Genomic DNA, 21,136 nt, shown 5'->3' with positions numbered 1-21,136 from the left:
ATCGACAGATGAAGGGATAAAGAAGATGTGGCACATATACACAATGGAATATCACTGAGCCATAAAAAGAAATGAAATTGAGTTATTTGTAGAGAGGTGGATGGACCTAGAGTCTGTCATACAGAGTGAAGTAAGTCAGAAAGAGAAAAACAAATACCGTTTGCTAACACATATATATAGAATCTAAAAAAAAAATTGGTTCTGAAGAACCTCGGGGCAGGACGGGAATAAAGACGCAGACGTAGAGAATGGACTTGAGGACACAGGGAGGGGGAAGGGTAAGCTGTGACAAAGCGAGAGAGTGGCATGGACATATATACACTACCAAACGTAAAATAGCTAGCTAGTGGGAAGCAGCCTCATAGCACAGGGAGATCAGCTCGGTGCTTTGTGACCACCTAGAGGGGTGGGATAGGGAGGGTGGGAGGGAGACGCAAGAGGGAGGGGATATGGGGATATATATATATATGTATAGCTGATTCACTTTGTTATAAAGCAGAAACTAACACACCATTGTAAAGCAATTATACACCAATAAAGATGTTAAAAAATATATCATCTTATTCTCCTCTCTCAGATAACACAAGGACCTCAGAACACTTTTAAACTACAAGGGCATTCCCTCCCAACTTATGGACTATAGTGACCCAATATTTTAGTCCTGTCCCATTTTGTTAGCCCCCCAAATTAAAAGTGTTAGAGAGAAACGATTTTGCTTACGCTTAGCAATGTGTTCACAAATTCTTTGTTCACCATTTCTTCTTGCATTGGAATCATTCCCCTCTTCTTCGGGTACATCTTTTAGAAGTTTATTTAATGTAGTTAGGCTGGTGATAAACTCAGTTTTTATCTGAAGATATTTTTCTTCATGCTCATTATTTTTAAACTAAAATTTAAATTTATATACACATACAAACTCTATAAACATTCTTTATTAACTTTTAAAATTCATTTTATTTATATTACTCCTAACTTTAATTTTATTTTATTTTTTAATTCAATTTTTATTTTTTAAAAAAATTTTATTGGAATATAGTTGATTTACAATCTTTGATTTTAATTTTTTAAATTTTTATTGGAGTATAATTGCTTTATAATATTGTGTTAGTTTCTACTGTACAGCAAATAAACATTCTTGTTTGAATCTTTTTGTGGATAAATGTGGATCTATCTCTTGGGTAGATACCTAGGAGTAGAATGGCTGGGTCACAGAGTAGGTGTTTATCTAAAATTAAGACTTCCAAAAGTTGTCCAAAAATTACTGTACCACTTTATTCCACAAGCAGTGTATGAGAATTCTGCTGCTCCAAATTCTTGCTCAAAATCCGTATTTTAAATTTTGGCCATTCTAGTGGGTTTGTAAGTAATATGGCATAGTGGTTTAATTTACCTCTCCCTGATGACTAAGCAACTTTTCATACACTTATTGGCCATTCCAACATCTCTTTTAGTGTGTGAAGCGTCCAACTATTTTGCCCATTTTGATGTTTTTCTTTGGTTTATATATATATATATATATATATATATATATATATATATATATATTTTGGCCACGCCACGTGGCATGTGGGATCTTAGTTGTCCCACCAGGGATTGAACCCGTGCCCCATACATTTTTTGTGTTTGGTGACAGGTAGGGGTAGAGGTTTACTTTTTCTATATAGTTATTCAGTTGTTCTTGCAACATTTGGGATAAACAAATTCCTTTTCCCTTGGATTGTCTTGGTACTTTTCTCAAAAACCAACTGACAGCATATTTATGGGTCTATTTTTTCTTTTTTGTTCTGTTGATCCAAAGGTCTGTCCTTAGTCCAATAACACACTGTCTTGATTATCATAGTTTTCTGTAGGTCTCAAAATCAGGTAGTATTAGTCTCCCATGTTTATTCATATTTTTCAAGATTGTTTCAGGTGTTCACATTTTCTTTGAATTACATAAAATATTACAGTCAACTGATCAGTTTCTATGCTGATTAGGACTACATTGAATCTATAGTTAAATTTGGAGAAAATAGACATAAGACATCCTAACAGAATCAGTAATTCCAAATCATGAACACAGTATAACACTCAATTAATTTCTTCAGGCATTCTTTAATTTCTCTATCGACTTGGGATTTTTAACAGTATCTAGCACTTTTCATTATATAACTACCAACTATTTCATTTTTTTAAATTCTAACGTAATGGTATTGTTTAATTTCATATTCTAAGTTTTTGTTACTACTATACAGAGGCTCCCACTGTCATCCACCGCCCGTATTCCAAGGCCTCAGCCCTGGCACCCTCTAGTCCTACTGCCCTGCCCAATTTCTCCATTCCTCAGGCACCAGCCGTCTCCGCACCGCTCCAACCCCTCCCCTCTCCCCAGTCCTCTAGCCCTGCCCCATTCAACAGTTCTACAGCTCCCACCCCTCCCCTTCCTCTAATCCAGCCCTCTTTCCAGTCCTCTAAACCCCTCCGTCAGAGCCAGTCCTTCACCACTCGGTCCAATTCAAAGCCCTACCCACATTCCTCTGCCCCGCCCCTCTCCCCAGTCCTCCAACCCCCTACCTTCTCTCTAGTCCCCAGGGTCCTCACATCTCTCCAGTTCTACAGGTCCGCCCAACTGTTTTACTCTTCCAGCTCCAGCCTTTTCTGTAGTACTCCCGTTTCCTGGCACCCGTCCTCTAGCTCAGTCCTCTGTCCCACCCACCTTCCTCATTCCTTCAGCCCCTCCTCATTACCCAACCTCTGGCCCCACCTCCCTCCTCATTCCTCAGGCCCTGTCATCTCCCAAGTTTTCCAGACCCTCCGGCTCCCCAGTCCTTTTGCCCCACGCCTCTCCCCCCACTTTTGCAGTTTCATCCGCTCCCTCTTCGCACTTCTTCAGCCTCGCCTAGTTTCCTCATTGCTTTAGCCCTACTGTGTGGCAAGTACTTATTAGGTATTCTACATACATAATAATCTCATTTAATCTTTACAACAGCCTTGTTGGTACGCGTTGTAATTCTCATTTTAAAATATGGCTTACGTAGTGTCTTCACCTGTGCTTCTTTCCTACCCTGTATGTCACGGTTATAATATTGATTCTATTATCTTACCAATCATTCATTTCAAGGCCCTTTACTTGTCTGCAAACTAGGGGTGATATTAGGGACACTGAGCTGTGGGGTTTAAAGAACATGACTCAGTGAGTTGCACATAGTTCGTTTTTATTAAATGTTAATCACTATTATTATATATGTGTCCCCACTAAGCAAGGAAACTGACATTTATCCTTTATTCAGACAGGGCCTGTCTCATGGTAGGCTTTGTGTGAGTGGATGAAGCACTGGTGTACCGTGAAGCACTACAGTGCAGGCAAACGCAGGAACAAACACGGTGGTTAGATGTCAGAAAACAGATCGAAAAATAATTACTTGCTTTCAAAGGGTTGTAGTGGTGGATGATCTTGGGGAATGCGTTGGGCCTAGAAGCATCGGAAGAGTTCTTAGGATTTTCTATGTACACTGTGAAGTTTTGAAAACGTTTGAGCTGGGGTGGTGAGAGTCTGATCAAAGGTGGCTTTCGGTAAATTGTGACAAAATGGACGGAGTGTTTATTAGGATGAAGCCACTGGGTCCACCCGGAAGCAGGCACAAAACAAGTCCCCTTCAAGGGCCAGGAAGCTCGTGAATATGGTGGGCCCAGAAAGACACCGAGACCCAGGCCCTGTGGTGGCGTCTAGATCCCGGATTTGCTTGAATCCGAGAACGGATCGGGTCACTTCGAAGGCTATTCTGGAGAGTGCCGCGTGTTCTGGGGTGGTAGTGGGGTCCGTTCCGGCTTGGTCCCCGATTGTCAGGGTCCTCCAGCCAGCCCACCCACAAAACCCCCGAAATCCCTTTTCCCAGGACTAGGTATTGGTCCTCCCTGCAGAGCCAGCTTCGCCTTGGCAGTCCTTCCACGCTTATCACTCACCTGCGCGCAACCAATTAGAACCCACAGGTTGGGCGACTCGTCCGACGGGTAAGGGGCGGCTACTTCCTGTGAGCCAATGAATGTGCAGACTCACAAGCGGAGGGCGGGCCTTCCGTTGTGAGCGAGCCAATCACAGGCCCCAGGCTACAGGCGCTTGATAGGCCGTTAGTAGCGCGCTCGCTCCCCCAAGATGGCGGCCGGTAAGGACGGTTGTGGTTTGGGAGAAGTGGCCGGAGGGAACGGACGGCGGCTCCACCTGGGGATTCCTGAGGCCGTTTTCGTGGTAAGAGACACGCTGGTGCTCGGTATCTTGACGCTACGCGGTGGGCTACCCCTTCCTTCTTGGCCCCCAGCTCGGCATTGGTTGTTGGGGGAAGGAATTGAGCCAAAGGACCGCGGAGAGAGCGCTCCGTCCGCTCTCCCCCTCCGTTTCAGGACCGACTGAGCTGTGTCAGGACCCGCCGTGGGGCGCGCGGTCCGCGAAGGCCCCAGAAGATGGGGGGGCGCGGGGCGAAGGACTCAGGAGCCGGAGGGGGAGCGGGGCCGCTCTGAGGGACCGCCTTCCCCCCTCCGCCCAGCCCATCCCCGACGCGGGATTTCGACCCTACTTCCCGGAAAAACGGAGGCGGTGAGAAGCTTGAGAGTCAGCCTAGATGCCGGGGAGACCGATGCGTAGATGGTGACGGGGTACAGTGAGCAGGTAGAGGAGCTCAGGTGTGAACATAGGAAATGGCACCTAGTGTGTTGAAGGGCTGCGGTGGCCAGTTGCCTCGGAAGGCGGCGGAGGGGAACGTCGTACCAGGGAGACCTTGAAGGCCTTGTGTGGCCCGCTGGGCCCCTGAGGCTTTAGCCAGTCGGCCACGGGCGGTCACCAGAAGGTGTCTAAGTGAAGCCCCTGTGTAACCACATTTGCTTTTAGCTAAATGGTCTTAACAACTTAGAGAATAAATCGTGTGCAGGTGAGAGAGGAAGCAGGGAATGCGTTGTTGGAGGCTTCACAGAACAGGGAGACCAACCCAAGGCCAAACAGGGAAACAAGTAGTGCTTTCAGTCCTGTCCCCCACGTAAGGCTGTTCTCGAAATAGTATTTGAATATTATTTGAATAATAAGAGAAAACCTGAGTGGCCTTCCAGGCCAGTATCGCCCATCTTTCTCCGCTCAGTTCTGCCTGAACTACTATAAAATCTTAATGGAAATTTCTCAACCTTTTGGTTTGTACCTATATTGCCTTGTCTCTCCCTTTTTGTTCTTGGTATCTTCCAGCCTTCAAAAGACCCATTTCTTTTATTTATTCTTTTATTCACACTACTTTTATATACATTCTGTGCATATTTGCTGATTCGGTTTTGTACTATTTTCTTCAGTTATTTTGTTTTTACTCCCTGAGCCGTGCCATTTATTTCTTTCCACTCATCTCCCAGGTAACTGTCAACAAGAGAAAAAATTTGTTGAATACCGGGCACTTTCCTAATGCTTTTACAAAACTCTAAGAGGCAGATACTGTTATTCTCATTTTGTACATGTTGAAACAGAGACACAGAGCCCTTGAATAACTTGCTCCAAGTCACACAGGGTGTAAGTGAGTTACCCAGGCTTTGAACTTGGGCAATCTGTGGGGCTGCAGAGCTCTACTTCTGTGCCATGCTCTGCCACTGGGAGGGAGGTTAGGTCATTACCTTGCTCCCTGTCATTTCTCCTGATGCTAGCACAGTACCTGACACACAGTATAAGCTCATAACTAAGCGTTGATTGAATTTCCATAGTGCCTTAAGATACCACACCCATGGTGCTCAGCAAGAGATGGCTTCAGATATCTAATTCAGGAGGATAAACTTTATCAAAGGGCTTTATAAACTGTTATCTTAAAATGCATTTCCCTAAAATGTCACAAGTTATTTTTTCTGGACCTTAAAATTTCTATCAATATAATAAATAATCCAAATTTACATAAATATTTGTATGTTCCTAAACTAATTGGAATAACATGGTATTATAGAAAGAACAATGGTTTCTAAGTAGAACAAGGTTTGAATCATGCCTCTACTTCCCAGTTGCTGCTTAATCTTGAGCATATTATTTTACAATCTGAGCCTCTGTTTCTTTAACTGAAATAGGAGTAACAGTAGTTAGAGTTGCCCTGAGAAACATAGACTGCTTTCAGTATTGCAAGTAGATGCTTAATGTATATTAGTTCTGTGTTGATAGTGGTTAAAAGTCACACCTTGCCTTTTCCCCATTCCATTGATGCAGTAATTTGTTTTCTTTCTCTGTTTTAATTGTCCCTTTCCCCCCTTGTCTATTTGTTGACCTCTCCATCTCTCAACATCTAGTTCAGATATGACCTCCCTGTAGTTTTGTACACTTACACATATCTAATGTTGAACACTTACTAGCTGTTGTGTACTCTTCTAAGTATTTTACACGTGCTAACTCATTTAATCCCCTGTGAGGAAAAGGTACTTTTTTTCTTTTTACAGATGAGGAAATTGAGCCAAAGAGAAAGGTTAAATAACTTCCAAGGTCATCTAGTATGTGGTGAAGCCAGCGTTCAAACCAGGCAGCCCTGTCTCTTAACCACAAACCTATGCTGCTGTAGTTAATTCTCCTTGCTAGAGTCTAAGCTTCTAATAACATGTGCTAAAAACTTTGACATTTCTCCTCCTACAGTGAGCCTTCTAGGAAGATGCTGTCTCCATTTTATCTCCAGAATGCATTTATCTGCATTTTAACTGCATGCATTTCATCTCCATGCAGAACTCAGCCATTGCCTCAGCCTCACCTTTTCAATTTCTTTTACAGTCTCTAGCTTGATGGCTTCATAGTTCACTCCCTTGCTGTGTTTCTCTTCTTTTTTCTTCTTGCCTCGTTTCTGCTAAAATACTCCCTTATAGCTAGTAAGCATGGATAAGAATAATGATGTAGAGATCCCAGAAACTGTGAGATAATTGAATTTAACTTAGTTGCAAGGAAGGACTAAAGTTCTTTAAACTACTAGAAGGCTGTTACAGAATCTCCTTAAAGTTTCCATATAGTTTCACTTAGTTCCTGTTCCTTACCTAATTAACTAGCTTTTCTTCAAGGACCAGCATGTGCAGTATACATTTAAAAAAATGCAGTTCAGTTTTATTGCTTTTCTTTTGCTTATTTATTCCTGTTACAAAAGATTGTTCAGTTTGCCTTTTAGACTTACTTTATTTCAACCACTTGATACTCAAGGAAGCAGCTGTGACTTGTCTTGGGAACCTAATGACGATACTTAGTATGATATCTGTGGCAGAACTTGTTGAGTTAAAAATTTCAGTAACAAAATCTATAATTTTGGCACACAGCCTGTTGAATCGTTTTGTGGCTAGGGCACATGACTAGGCAATGTGCTGCATGGCGGATGTATAAAAGCAGACAAGGTCTGCAATGAACATTTTGGTACATAACTCTTTTTGAATTATGGTTTTCTCAGGGTATATGCCCAGTAGTGGGGTTGCTGGGTCACATGGTAGTTCTATTTGTAGTTTTTTAAGGAACCCCCATACTGTTCTCCATAGTGGCTGTACCAATTCACATTCCCACCAGCAGTGCAAGAGTGTTCCCTTTTCTCCACACCCTCTCCAGCATTTATTGTTTCTAGATTTTTTGATGATGGCCATTCTGACTGGTGTGAGATGATATCTCATTGTAGTTTTGATTTGCATTTCTCTAATGATTAATGATGTTGAGCATTCTTTCATGTGTTTGTTGGCAGTCTGTATATCTTCTTTGGAGAAATGTCTATTTAGGTCTTCTGCCCATTTTTGGATTGGGTTGTTTGTTTTTTTGTTATTGAGCTGCATGAGCTGCCTGTAAATTTTGGAGATTAATCCTTTGTCAGTTGCTTCATTTGCAAATATTTTCTCCCATTCTGAGGGTTGTCTTTTGGTCTTGTTTATGGTTTCCTTTGCTGTGCAAAAGCTTTGAAGTTTCATTAGGTCCCATTTGTTTATTTTTGTTTTTATATATTACTCAGCCATAAAAAGAAACGAAATTGAGCTATTTGTAATGAGGTGGATAGACCTAGAGTCTGTCATACAGAGTGAAGTAAGTCAGAAAGAGAAAGACAAATACCGTATGCTAACACATATATATGGAATTTAAGAAAAAAAATGTCATGAAGAACCTAGGGGTAAGACAGGAATAAAGACACAGACCTACTAGAGAAAGGACTTAAGGATATGGGGAGGGGGAAGGGTGAGCTGTGACAAAACGAGAGAAGAGACATGGACATATATATACTAACAAACGTAAGGTAGATAGCCAGTGGGAAGCAGCCGCATGGCACAGGGAAACCGGCTCGGTTCTTTGTGGCTGTCTGGAGGGGTGGGATAGGGAGGGTGGGAGGGAGGGAGACAAAGAGGGAAGAGATATGGGAACATATATATATGTATAACTGACTCACTCTGTTATAAAGCAGAAACTAACACACCATTGTAAAGCAATTATACCCCAATAAAGATGTTAAAAAAAAAAAAACTGAATCAAGAAGAAATAGATAACTTGAACATACTGATTTCCCTATATATAAATAAAAAGAGGAAGGTGGAAGAATAATAAATTAGCTACATAATGTATGTGCACTGTCTGAAATGGTCTCTAACTTTTTATAAATACTTTTTTAGTTAAAAACAAGCCTTTGGAGGAAAAGAAACACAAGCTCTTTTTATGTTTAAAAATAAAGCTAAAGCGGTCAAAAATCAGAGGTATGAATTCTAAAATTTGTAATGTATTCTTTTTGATATTAAAGGAAGATGTAGATTCCTTCATGAAACAGCCTGGGAATGAGACTGCAGATACAGTATTGAAGAAGCTGGATGAACAGTACCAGAAGTATAAGTTTATGGAGCTCAACCTTGCTCAAAAGAAAAGGAGGTAAGTGCAAAATTTCTAAGTTTTTAAAATTAATATTGTATAGCTTAAATTTTTAAAAGATCGAGACATAATTTGCATACAGGTAAAATGTCTATTCGTTGAATGTTCAGTTTGATGAGTTTTGATAAATGTATCCACTTCTGTAACCATTGCCCAGATCAATATATGGAACATTTCTGTTACCTCAGGAAGTTTCCTCCTGCCCCTTTATGCCCAACCCTGCACACTCCCACTGTTCTGATTATTTTCACCATAAATTAGTTTTTTCTGTTCTTGAACTTCATATAAATGGAAGCATATATAGTAACTACTGTTTTACGTCAGGCTTATTACACTTAGTATAATGCTTGTTGAGAGTCATCCATGGTGTTGTGTGTATCAGTAAATTAGTTTCTTTTTAGTGCTGAGTCATTTTCCATTGTATGTGGATGTACCACAGTTTTTATCTATTTTTATCTATTTGCTTGTCATGGACATTTGGTTTGTTTCCCCATTTTGTTTTAAGTCTTTGGGTGGACATATGTTTTCATTTCTCCTGGGTAATTATCCAAGGGGTAGAATTGCTGACTTGTATGGTAAGTGTATGTTTAATTTTATGAGAAACTGCCAAAAGTCCTCCTAGGTGGCTTTAGCATATTACACTGCCACCAGCAATGTATTGGGAGTTCCAGTTGTTCTTCATTCTCACCAGCACTTTGGTATTGTCAGTCTAAAGATGCTTTTGAAAACGTAATAGAATGAATATTGAAGTCCTTATTCCAAAGCTTCTAGGATCATAACATCTTAAATGTCCAGTTCATTCTTTTCATTTTGCCGATGAGATGAGAAACCCACAGAAGTGACTTTGCCAGGACTTCATAAGTGATAGGGCAGAAGTATTCTTGCTCTCGATCCTTTATTCCCCTGTATGTTCATAGTAGCTTACGAAATCAATCCACAGTAATAAATACCTACAGATACCTGCTATACACATGTGACAGCATTCTTCTGTCAGTTGAATGTTTATGGAATTCCTCATAGGTGCCAGGTACTGTTTTGGGTGAAATAAGGTCCAGTATCTGCTTTCAACAGGGTTATGGTCTAGGAGCATGATAGATATTTAAATAAGTACAGAGTATAGCAGTCAAGGTGTTATGGTGCACAGTAATGAGTTAGCATAGGGGAACGGGTGATCTGAAGGGGGACAGAGGGATTCAGGGGAAACTTCCAAGAGAAGCAGATGGCTATGTAGAATTTTGAAGCCTGGTTATGAGTTTGGAAGCAGGCTCCAGTGAGGAAGGGTAGTCTGGGCGTGAGGGTACCACTTATGCAAAAATACAAAAGTTTGTCTTTAGATGAGAATTCCCTGGTGGTCCAGTGGTTAGGACTCTGCGCTTTCACTGCCGAGGGTGTGGGTTCAATCCCTGGTCAGGGAACTAAGATCCCACAAGCCACGTGGCGTGACCAAAAGAAAAAAACAAACCAAAAGTTTGTTTTTGGATGTATTTTCTCATTTGATTTTGGTGACAACTGAGGAAATTTGAATAGGGCTAGGTGTTAGATGATATGAAAAGTCATCAACATGGACAGATGAGGGGTGTTAATAGGAAAAAGGATAGAAAACACTGAACATTATCTCTTCTTATTTGGGGAAAAAACGTGTGTGTGCACAGAAATACCTGGAAGAATTGACACTAATGTTATATTAACAGTGGTAATCTTTGGGTGGTGGGAAATGGCATTTTTCTTATTTTGCTTACCTGTATTCTTAATTTTCTGCAATGTACATTTATTGCTTTTATAATAAAAGTTTATTTTTATTTGAAAAAGAAGCATAAAGCCATTGGCTTTGAGGTCATTTGCACGGAGGTTACAGATAGAGAAGAAAATGGACCTCAGGACCAAGCCTTGGGGAAGCGGAGGGAATCCGTGTGTCAAAGTTACCTTGGTAACTCTAGTACTGTGGAGGCATGTGGGATGGCTCCCAGGTCTGAGCAACTGGAAGGGAGAGTTATCAACATCTGAGAAGACTGTGGGTGGAGCAGGTTTGGGGGAAGATCAGGAGGAGTTCAATTCTGGACACATTTGAGATGCCTTGGACATCATTTGGACATCCAGGTGGAGGTGTTAGGTAGACAGTTAAATATATGAATGTGAATTTTGGGAGCGATCTGGGCTGGAGATAAAAATTTGGGAGTCATTTAAAGCCAGGGGACTGAATGAGGTCCATCACCAAGAGAGTGCATGCAAGTGAAGAGAAGATCAAAGATCTGGACATTGCAACAGTAAGAAGTTAGGGAGAAGAGGGAACACCAGCAAAAAAGACTGAAAAGAAACTTTAAGTGAGGTCAGGAAAACTGGGAGATCATGGGGTTCTGGAAGCCTAGCTAAGAAAATGTATCATGGAGGAGGGAATGATCACCTGTGTCAAATGCTGCGGATGGCTCACCCAAATGGGATAAGGACTGAGAATGGACTTGGACTTAGCAAAGTGGAAGTCATTGGTGTTCTGGATGGGAACAGTGTTGGCCCAGTGGTTCAAAGGAGAATGATGGAGACAGCAAATGTGGAAAACTTTTTTGAAGAGTTTTATTCATTTAATAATGGGTTGGTTGTCTTTTTTTATTTGTAGGAATTCTTTATGTATTGGATACTAGTCCTTTTAGGTTATATGTGAGAAATTTTTCTTTTATAATTTGTCTTTTCCCCTTATGATTTCTTTTGATGAGTAGTTCTTAATTTAAATGTTTTAAGTCAAAAGTTCTCTTAATAGTTAGTGCTTTTTGTGTATTGTTTAAGAAATCCTATTTTGTATTCCATGTTCAAAAAGACATACTCCTAAGTGTTCTTCTTAAAGTCTTAATTTTTTTCATTTTCATATCTAACTTCTTAATCCATCGGAAGTTTATTTTTATGTATGGTATATGGTAGGCTTCCGATTTCTTTTTTTAAATGGAAGCACTGTGGATATACTGTTTGAGTCATCACCCTTTTTTTTTTTTACATCTTATTGGAGTATAATTGCTTTACAATGGTGTGTTAGTTTCTGCTTTATAACAAAGTGAATCAGTTATACATATACATATGTTCCCATATCTCTTCCCTCTTGCATCTCCCTCCCTCCCACCCACCCTCCCTATCCCACCCGTGGCGTGGACATATATACATCACCCTTTAATTTTAATGTAGTTTGATTTAAGAATTTTTCCTTAGTGGTTAGTGCTTTTTGTGTCCTATTTAAGAAATATCCCAAGTTCATGAAGATATTCTTTTAATGTTTTATTCTCAAAGCTTTATTGTTTGATCTGTCACATTTAGATTCATAATCTATGGGTTATTCAGAAGTATGTTGCTAAATTTCAAAGCAATTGTGGGATTTTCAAGCATGTTTCTTTGCCCTTTCTGTTTAATATGTTAATAGTTGTATATGTAGTCTTGTTCATAGTCAGGTTTTTCTTCTCCTTTGTTTTTTTTTCTTTTTTTGTGTTTGTTTTTTGGCAACACTCCTTCATAGGTTTGTGTAGTGTTTCTCCATTAAGAGGCAGATAGTATCTAGTTGTTTCTTAGAATGATACTGAATTCCTAGATCCCTTAATTATGAGTTGCAAAATGATGATGTTCTAATTCAGTTATTTATTTTTTATTTATTAATAAGCTGGCATATTTCTATAAAGAAAAATGTCCCTTCATGTACTCTTTGGTAAAAAGTGGCTGCAGGAAATCAGCTCACCTGTCACTTTGTTCCCTTGCAGGAATAGCCCTGTAGCTCCTATCATCTCATCAGCTCTCTGCTACGTGAACAGTTAGAGGTGCAAGTGCTAGTCTGCTGCCATCTTAACCTGAAACAATTTTCTATCCTTTTTTTTTTTAAAGCTTTTTAGTCTGTTCTATTAGGTGCATGCAATTTGAGAATTATGAAGTCTTCTTGGTGAATTTAACCCTATGTAAAATAATGCTTATTGTTTTAGTCAGTTTTGTTGGACACTTAGAGCTACTCCGGCTTTCTTTTGGCTAACATTTAAAAAAAATTTTATTAGAGTACAGTTGATTTACAATGTGTTAGTTTCAGGTGTACAGTAAAGTGAATCAGTTATACACATACATATATCCATTCTTTTTTAGATTCTTTTCCCATATAGGTCATTACAGAGTATTGAGTAGAGTTCCCTGTGCTATACAGTAGGTTCTTATTAGTTATCTATTTTATGTATAGTATGTCCATGTCAATCCCAAGCTCCCAATTTATCCCTCCCCCCTTCCCCCTTTGGTAACCATAAGTTTGTTTTCTACATCTCATTTGTACCATTTTCTTTAGATTCCACATATAAGCAATATATGATATTTGTCTTTTTCATCTGAGTTACTTCGCTCAGTACGACAATCTCTGGGTCCATCCATGTTGCTGCAAATGGCATTATTTCGTTCTTTTTTATGGCTGAGTAGTATTCCATTGTATAGGTAACACGTCTTATTTATCGATTCATCTGTCGATGGACATTTAGGTTACTTCCATGTCTTGGCTATTGTAAATTGTGCTACAGTGAACAGTGGGATGCATGTATCTTTTCGAATTATAGTTTTCTCCAGATACATACCCAGGAGTGGTGGCTAACATTTTCCTGGTGTATTTTTTCCAATCCCTTTTCTTTCAGCTTATTTATTATTTATATTTAAGGGTGTTCCATGTAAACAGCATATGGTTATTATTTTAAATCTTTTTCGATAAACTAATTTATCTTTTTGGATACTTTCAAGATTGTCATCTCTTTTGTTTTATCTGACTATAATTTGTCTTTGTGAGGATATCTTTCTTTCTTTCTTTCTTTCTTTTTTTGCAGTATGCGGGCCTCTCACTGTTGTGGCCTCTCTCCCGTTGCGGAGCACAGGCTCCATAGCTCACGGGCCTAGCCGCTCCACGGCATGTGGGATCTTCCCAGACCTGGGCACAAACCCGCATCCCCTGCATCAGCAGGCGTATTCTCAACCACTGCACCACTAGGGAAGCCCTGTGAGGATCTTTCTTAAATTCTTCCTTAACTGACTATATGTCAGCTTCCTGTAACCATGGATACCTGTGTGGATTGCTTTTATCTATAGATGATTTTGCTTTTGCAGGAGCTGTGGGTCTTCATCAGCCTTGGACTGCTTGAGCCCTGTTCCAAGTTCTTGCACTTAATATGTGAACTCCCCCGTTGAGCCGAGTGTCAGGGGCCCAGGCTCAGGTCTATAGCTGGTATTGTCACCTGCCTCGAGATGCCTGCTTTTCTCTAGTCCTCACTGCTCAACTCAAAGCCTTTTCCAGTTTTATCCCCTTTTATTTTTTCTGAAAGTTCCCTCACCTCTGTGATACCAACTGTGCAACAAAAACTGTTTCTGTGCTTGATTGAGTTGTTTTGCAGCAGACGGCTGTGTAGTTTGGATACTAACCTTTTCTTTACAGGTGTTGTAAATCTTTTGTTGCAGCCTGTCATTTAACTTTTTCTTTCAGCTGTATAGGAGGCAGTAGCATAGCACAGGGAGATCGGCTTGGTGCTTGGCCATGACCTAGAGGGGTGGGATAGGGAGGGTGGGAGTGAGGCTCAAGGGGGAGGGGATATGGGGACATGTGTATGCATATGGCTGATTCACTTTGTTATACAGCAGAAACTGACATGGTATTGTGAAGCAATTATACTCCAATAAAGATCTATTTAAAAAATACATAAATAAAGTAATTATTGATAGGTATATAAAAAAAGTTATTTAGTATTTCATTCTCTTGTGGTGAACTCTTTAACACATGAATTATATGTGCTTTATCTTTCTCTAACTGGAAATTTTGTGATTATCATTTTTTTCATTTTTTTCTGTCATCTGTTAATTTTTTTCCTTCTCTCCTTCTGGGATTCCTGTTAATATGGATGTTGACTCTTCTAATTCTGCCTTCCCTGTCTCTTTATTGTTTCCTGTCTTCTGCTATTTTGGTAATTTGTCTTTTGGCAATTAAATGGATATCTGTGAGCTCCTTATTTCAACCATTACACTTTTTATACCTAGTATTTTGGGTCCTTCTTACAGCTACTTGTTTCTTCTTCATATTACCAATATCCTGTCTTTTCTCTTTGAAGTATTTTTAAATACTCACTGTATAATCTTGTAGAATTTGATTTTGTTTCATCTGGTACAGGTTGTCGAATTTATTGTTTTTATTTTATTTTGTAGCTGAGTTTATCAGATTACCATTTTTTTCCCCATCAGCTCATATTCCCTCAGGGTTATCAGTTCCTTTGGCCATTAATGTGTGTGGGAACAGGAGTAATTCAAGTCCCTCCTGGTGGGCGGGGTTTACACTCTGCAGCACAGCCATTGGACAAATGCTGTTTCTCCCCTACCAGGTGCCTCGGCCTCTGGGCCTCTGGGACATTCTTTCTGTTCCTCTGTCTTTGGCTGTTTTCACTGGCATCTCCCCTGGGAGGGGGAGTGGGCAAGGGGAACTGCTGGGGGTCAGTACCTGTATTCTCAGCTCCTCAGCTTGACCTTCTCCCTGCCTTTGGCCAATTCCGCTGTTTTTCTGCCCTGTAGCAGTGATGGGGTAGGTAATGTGATTCACCCACAGCAATTTAGAGGGAGGAAAAACACCTGCCCTTTAGCCTTAAATTCCCCCTTTGAAGACTCGATCCACTTCCCTTCTAAGCTGCTGTCTTCCCTCTCACTTCCTTACCCACTCCCAGGACCTAGAGATTTCCATTGTTCATGGAATAACAAAGATCTGGAACTCATCCAAGTGTGTTGATAGGAAGTGGATAAACAAGTTGTGTTATATTTTTAAATGGATATTACACAGCAGTGAAAATGAATGAACAAATCTTATGAACTTAATTGAGTTATAAAGCAAAACCCCAGAAAAATGCATACAACATGAGACCATTTGTATTAAGCTGAGAAACTAGCAAAGAATATATTCAGGTATACACATAAATGTGGTGAAACTATTTGAAAAAGTAAAAAAGGGACTGTAAACACACAATTCAGGAGAGCTGCTATCTTTTGGGACAGAGCAGGGTGGGGAGGGTGTATTGCTCAGACTTGCACAGTGGCCTGCGCTCTACAGCCCACAAGCCACAGCTACAGAGCCCGCACGCCTAGAGCCCGTGCTCCACAACAAGAGAAGCCACCACAATGAGAAGCCCGTGCAGTGCAACAAAGAGTAGCCCCCGCTCGCCACAACTAGAGAAAGCCCGTGTGCAGCAGCGAAGACCCAACTCAGCCATAAATCAATCTGTCAGTCAATCAGAGAAATCATTTACATGACCAAAAAACTTGATCTGAACATACTAATGTTATATGTGTATCAGATATTTTATAAATGATTCAATATAGATCTTTCTAGCATTTACCTATATCAACATATACAAAAATAAGCAACATTGAGAGATCTACGATATCCATATTGAATTGTAAAGAGTTCACAGAATATTAGCCTTCAAACTACGTTTTAAAAAAAAATGAATGCTAAGGGTGTGTTTCTCAAATCTTCACTGGGCTGTACTACCAGATAGTGATACTTTTTTTTTTTTTTTTGTGGTACGCAGGCCTCTCACCGCTGTGGCCTCTCCCGTTGCGGAGCACAGGCTCCAGACACGCAGGCCCAGCGACCACGGCCCACGGGCCCAGCCGCTGCGCGGCACGTGGGATCTTCCCGGACCGGGGCACAAACCCGCGTCCCCTGCATCGGCAGGCGGACTCTCAACCACTGCGCCACCAGGGAAGCCCCAGTGATACTATTTTTTAAGCAGCAGGCTTATCTGACATATTTGCTGGGTCAGTAGCACACTCTGTAATAAAGTTTGCCGTGCTAACCTTCTTCACACATGATGTGACTTCCTTTATATAATTCATGAAGTACATTTTCATTATCGTATTTAAATTTTGTTTACATGCTGATCTCTAATAATATTTTGATAAATGTATTTTGAAAGAACCACAGCTTTGTTTTTGTATCCTTAGTCTGTTTTCTTACAGATTACATTGTGATTTGACAGGACTCCCAGAACTGTTTTGCACATTTTTCCATGCAAAACACTTTAAAGCCTTGGGCAGCTTTAATCCAAAAAAAGAGCTAAAAATGTTTCATTCTTTCTTCCCTAAGTTTGACTTTGAGTGTTTTCAGCATATTTTTATCTCTTATTTTCTTGTCAGTGAGATTGATTTCATTTGGGAATTAGTTGCTAGTAGTTTTTAAAAATTATTTTTAATACGCTTTATTTTTTAGGCCAGTTTTAGTTTCATAGCAAACTTGAGCAGAAGATACAGAGATTTTCTGTATAGCCCCTGTCCCCACACACACATAGCCTCCCCATTATCAACACCCTTCACCGGAGTGGAACATTTGTTACAGTTGATGAGCCAAGATTGATATGTTATTATTAGCTAAAGTCCGTAGTTTACATTAGTGTTCACCCTTGTGTTGTACATTCTATGGGTTGGGACACATGCACGATGTCATGTATCCACCATTATAGCATCATACAGAGTAGTTTCACTGCCCTAAGAATGCTCTGTGCTCAGCATGTTCATCCCTCCCTCCCCCTCCTAAACCCCTGGCAACCACTGATCCTTTTACTGTCTCCATAGTTTTGTCTTTTCCAGAGTGTCTTGTAGCTGGAATCACACAGTCTGCAGCCTTTTCAGGTTGGCATCCTTCACTTAGTCATATGCATTCAAGGTTCCTCCATGGCTTTTCGAGGCTTGATCATTTCTTGTTAGCAGTGAATACTATTCCATTGTCTGGATGGACCACAGTTTATTTCTCCATTTGCCTACCAAGGTCATCTTGGTTGCTTCCAAGTTTGGGCAATTATGAATAAAGCTTCCGTAAGCATTTGTGTGCAATTTTTGTGTGGCCCTAAGTTTTCAGCTCCTTTGGGTAAATACCAAGGAGCATGATTGCTGTATCGTATGGTAAGAGTATTTTTATTTTGTAAGAACCTGACACACTGTCTTCCAAAGGGGCTGTTGCTCCACATCCTCACCAACATCCGGACTTGTCAGTATTCTGGATTTTGGCCATTGTAATAGGTGTGTAGTGGTATCTCGTTATTTTAATTTGCAATCCTCTGATGACATATGATGTGGAGCATCTTTTCATATGCTTATTTGCCATGTGTATATCTTTGGTAGGGTATCTGTTAAAGGCTTTGGTCCATTTTTTAATCCAGTTGTTCATTTTCTTATTGTTGAGTTTTGAGAGTTCTTTGGGTATTTTGGATACCAGTCCTTTATCAAATGTGTCTTTTGCAAATATTTTCTCACAGTCTGTGGCTTGTCTTTTTGTTCTCTTGACAGGGTCTTGTGCAGAGTGGAAGTTGTTAATTTTAATAAAGTCCAGCATGTCAATTATTTCTTTCATGGATTGTGCCTTTGGTGTTGTATCTAAAAAGTCATCACCATACCCAAGGTCATTTAGGTTTTCTTCTGTGTTATCTTCTAGGAGCTTTATAGTTTTGCATTGTACCTTTACGTATGTGATTCATGTGAACTTAAGTTTTGTGAAATGTGTAGCGTCTGTGTCTAGATTCATGTTTTTTATGTGTGGATGTCCAGTTGTTCCAGGCTAGTTGTTTTTCTAGTAGCTATAATATAACTTACCTGTTGAGTCTGATCAGTCTCATCATGTCCATCATTTTCTTAAGTTTTTTCATGTGTTCAAACAGTGATCCATTTATAATTTTAAGAACAGTTGTTACCTAACTTGAAAAGAAAGTATTTTTCAACATAAACGTTAAAGAAAAATTACCCAAAGGTTAAAAGAATCACAAAGTTGTACTATATCTTACTGTGGTGTGTTAGGCATTCAAATGCTTTTACAGTGTGGGAAGCGCAGGCCCTGAGAAGCTGTCCCTGCACTTGCTGGCGCTGAGCTGCCTATGACTGAGGGAGTTGGTGGTTTTCAATTTAGGATATAATATTTGAATGCATGTTATTTTAAAAATGAGTATTTAAAATGCAATTCTAATTAAATGTAGAACCTCTGAATCACCTCTGTGGAATATGATTTTCTCTAGAAATGTTAACTAATGATGGGGGGTTTGGCGTATAGAATAGGACCCTGTGCACAGTAGTCATTCTGTAAATATTTGCTATTATATCTAAATATTTTAATAAATATTTGTCTGAAATATCTTAAATATTTTAATAAACAAAATTTATTAAATATCTTACAGATAAAATACCTTAAATATTTCATATTTATAAATTGTCTTCAAAACATATCAGTAGAAAATGCAAAGCTAGTAAGACTGTCCTGGTGCCAAATACTAAGTTAACCTTTTTCTTATTCACAGGCTAAAAGGTCAGATTCCTGAAATTAAGCAGACTTTAGAAATTCTAAAGTACATGCAGAAGAAAAAAGTAAGTGCAGTTTTCTTTGTAAACATGAGCAAACCAGGATACCTCAGCAGAGACATGTGTTCCTTTACTCCTTGGTCACTGGTATTTGAACCAGTCCTGAGCACGTGTACTGACGTCACAGACAGTGAGACATGTGGCTTTCCGCCAAAAGTCAGGTTTAATTCTAGGACCCACACTTCTTGGGGTATTTTACTTATATGTAGTATCTGCAGAACTTAAATGCAATTTGAAATTATTTTAAGTACAAAAAGAAAATGTCATTTTGAGCAGCATCTAATAGTTTTTGTTGTTGTTATTGTTATTGTTCTCTCTAAGAATAAGGAGTGAGTCCAGTACTTATAGAGCTGGAAAGAATTTTAGAAATGACGTTTCAGGTTCTCATGTCACAGCTGAGGCAACATTTGCAAAGCGGTTACACTTGAGAACTGTTACATAGCTAGTTCCTGGCAGAACTGGATTTGAGACTCTTCCCAGTCATCCAATATTTGTTACATAAGCAGGCTGTAAAAATTAATTAAATGTCATAAGTATATTGTATTTAAAATAGTATGTGTATATATATATATATATATATATATATATATATATATGATTTATTACTTGACTGGTAGAATAACTACATTTCTAGTATGTTTTTTATGTCATGAACTTAATAAGAGGCTTCAGAAAATTGGTTGTTGAGCACGAAGCACTGATGAAGTAGTAATAGCGCTTGTCTAGTGCTTACTCTGTGCCAGGCACTGGGGTGTGTGTGGGGGTGGGGAGGGGTGTGAGACTGGGGTGTGTGTGTGTGGGTGTTTGTGTGGGGGTGTGAGTGTGTGAGAACTCTGCTTGCCACAGCCTTCAGAGCTATAGTAAGTAGCTGAGCCAGGACGCACGAGCCTCCCTGCCCATCCGTCTGGCTCCAGCATTCCTTTCTTTACCACTCTACTTAGTCTGTGTGATAGGACTGTTTTAAATGGCTTAGGTTCAGCTCTGTGATCTCTTCCTTATAACCTTGGTGTGAAAATGGACTGTTTACAGTACTGTCATGTTTTTTGAAGGAGTCCACCAATTCACTGGAGACCAGGTTCTTACTGGCAGATAACCTGTATTGCAAAGCTTCAGTTCCTCCTACTGATAAAGTGTGTCTGTGGTTGGGGGTAAGTAAATGTAATAGCCACAGCTTCCTTGGCTGACATTTGTAAAGCATTATTGTTGAAGCTGTGGAAGGAATGAAGGGGTGGCATTCAGGGGGATCGGGAGTGTGAGGAAGATTGCCGCAGAAACATGCTCGAGTCTCTCCCAATCAAAACAAAACGGACCAAAACCCTGCTTCCCCTCCAACTAATGCTTTAGCTCTTAAATGTAACAGAAGGTGCTGTTGAACCTTAGATAGATGTTTCTTCATCATCAGATTTTGTTAGTTCTAGAAAGATCTCTCTAAATTTGAGGGGGCAAGGATTATTACAAAAAACTTGAGGTTAGAACCCATTTTTAAAAATCATATATTTCAATTTTGATGATTTCACAGACCTTCTCTGATTTTTTTCCTATTTTACTCCTCTCAGTCCCATGATCGACCAGCCAAGCCATTCCTGACTGTCCAGCTAGCTATCCATAGGTCTTGTTACCTCAGGCAAGTTCCCATACAAAGCAGCCAGTCATGACTGCCCTCAGCTCTCCCAACTGGGAGGATTTCCGCTTGCTATCCTGTAGAGTCATCCCTGAGAGGCAGTCTTGTGCCATGAAAGATAGGCGGATTCGTACATGGAAACTCACTTCTCTGTCCCTTAGTTCCTCCTCCTGATTTCTGTTAGCTGTAATCTTTTCAGAGTTTGTACATTTATTTCTACAAGCATAATTCCCGTACTTGTTCAGTTTTAGTTCTGTAAATGGAACAGCTGTCCACCCAGTAGCCCAAATCCTAAGGGTTATTGTCTTTTG

At 40.0% G+C, this 21,136-nt stretch overlaps 1 protein-coding gene across 1 annotated transcript in view; it reads left to right on the top strand.

The window, feature by feature from the left end:
- Window positions 1-4,088: 4,088 nt before the first annotated feature.
- VBP1 (VHL binding protein 1) overlaps window positions 4,089-21,136 on the top strand; it is a 21,089-nt gene continuing 4,041 nt past the window's right edge. Inside the window, exons 1-4 of the mRNA XM_007466981.1 lie at window positions 4,089-4,225; window positions 8,718-8,842; window positions 19,144-19,210; window positions 20,254-20,352. Coding sequence (XP_007467043.1) covers window positions 4,133-4,225; window positions 8,718-8,842; window positions 19,144-19,210; window positions 20,254-20,352 — 384 coding nt within the window. The 5' untranslated portion in view covers window positions 4,089-4,132. The remainder of the gene's footprint in view (window positions 4,226-8,717; window positions 8,843-19,143; window positions 19,211-20,253; window positions 20,353-21,136) is intronic.

This window comes from Lipotes vexillifer, unplaced genomic scaffold (genome assembly GCF_000442215.2).
Source record: "Lipotes vexillifer unplaced genomic scaffold, Lipotes_vexillifer_v1.1 scaffold1667, whole genome shotgun sequence".
Lineage (NCBI taxonomy): Eukaryota > Metazoa > Chordata > Mammalia > Artiodactyla > Lipotidae > Lipotes > Lipotes vexillifer.
Note: the sequence above shows the minus strand (reverse complement) of the source record. Positions and strands in the feature narration are given on the sequence as shown.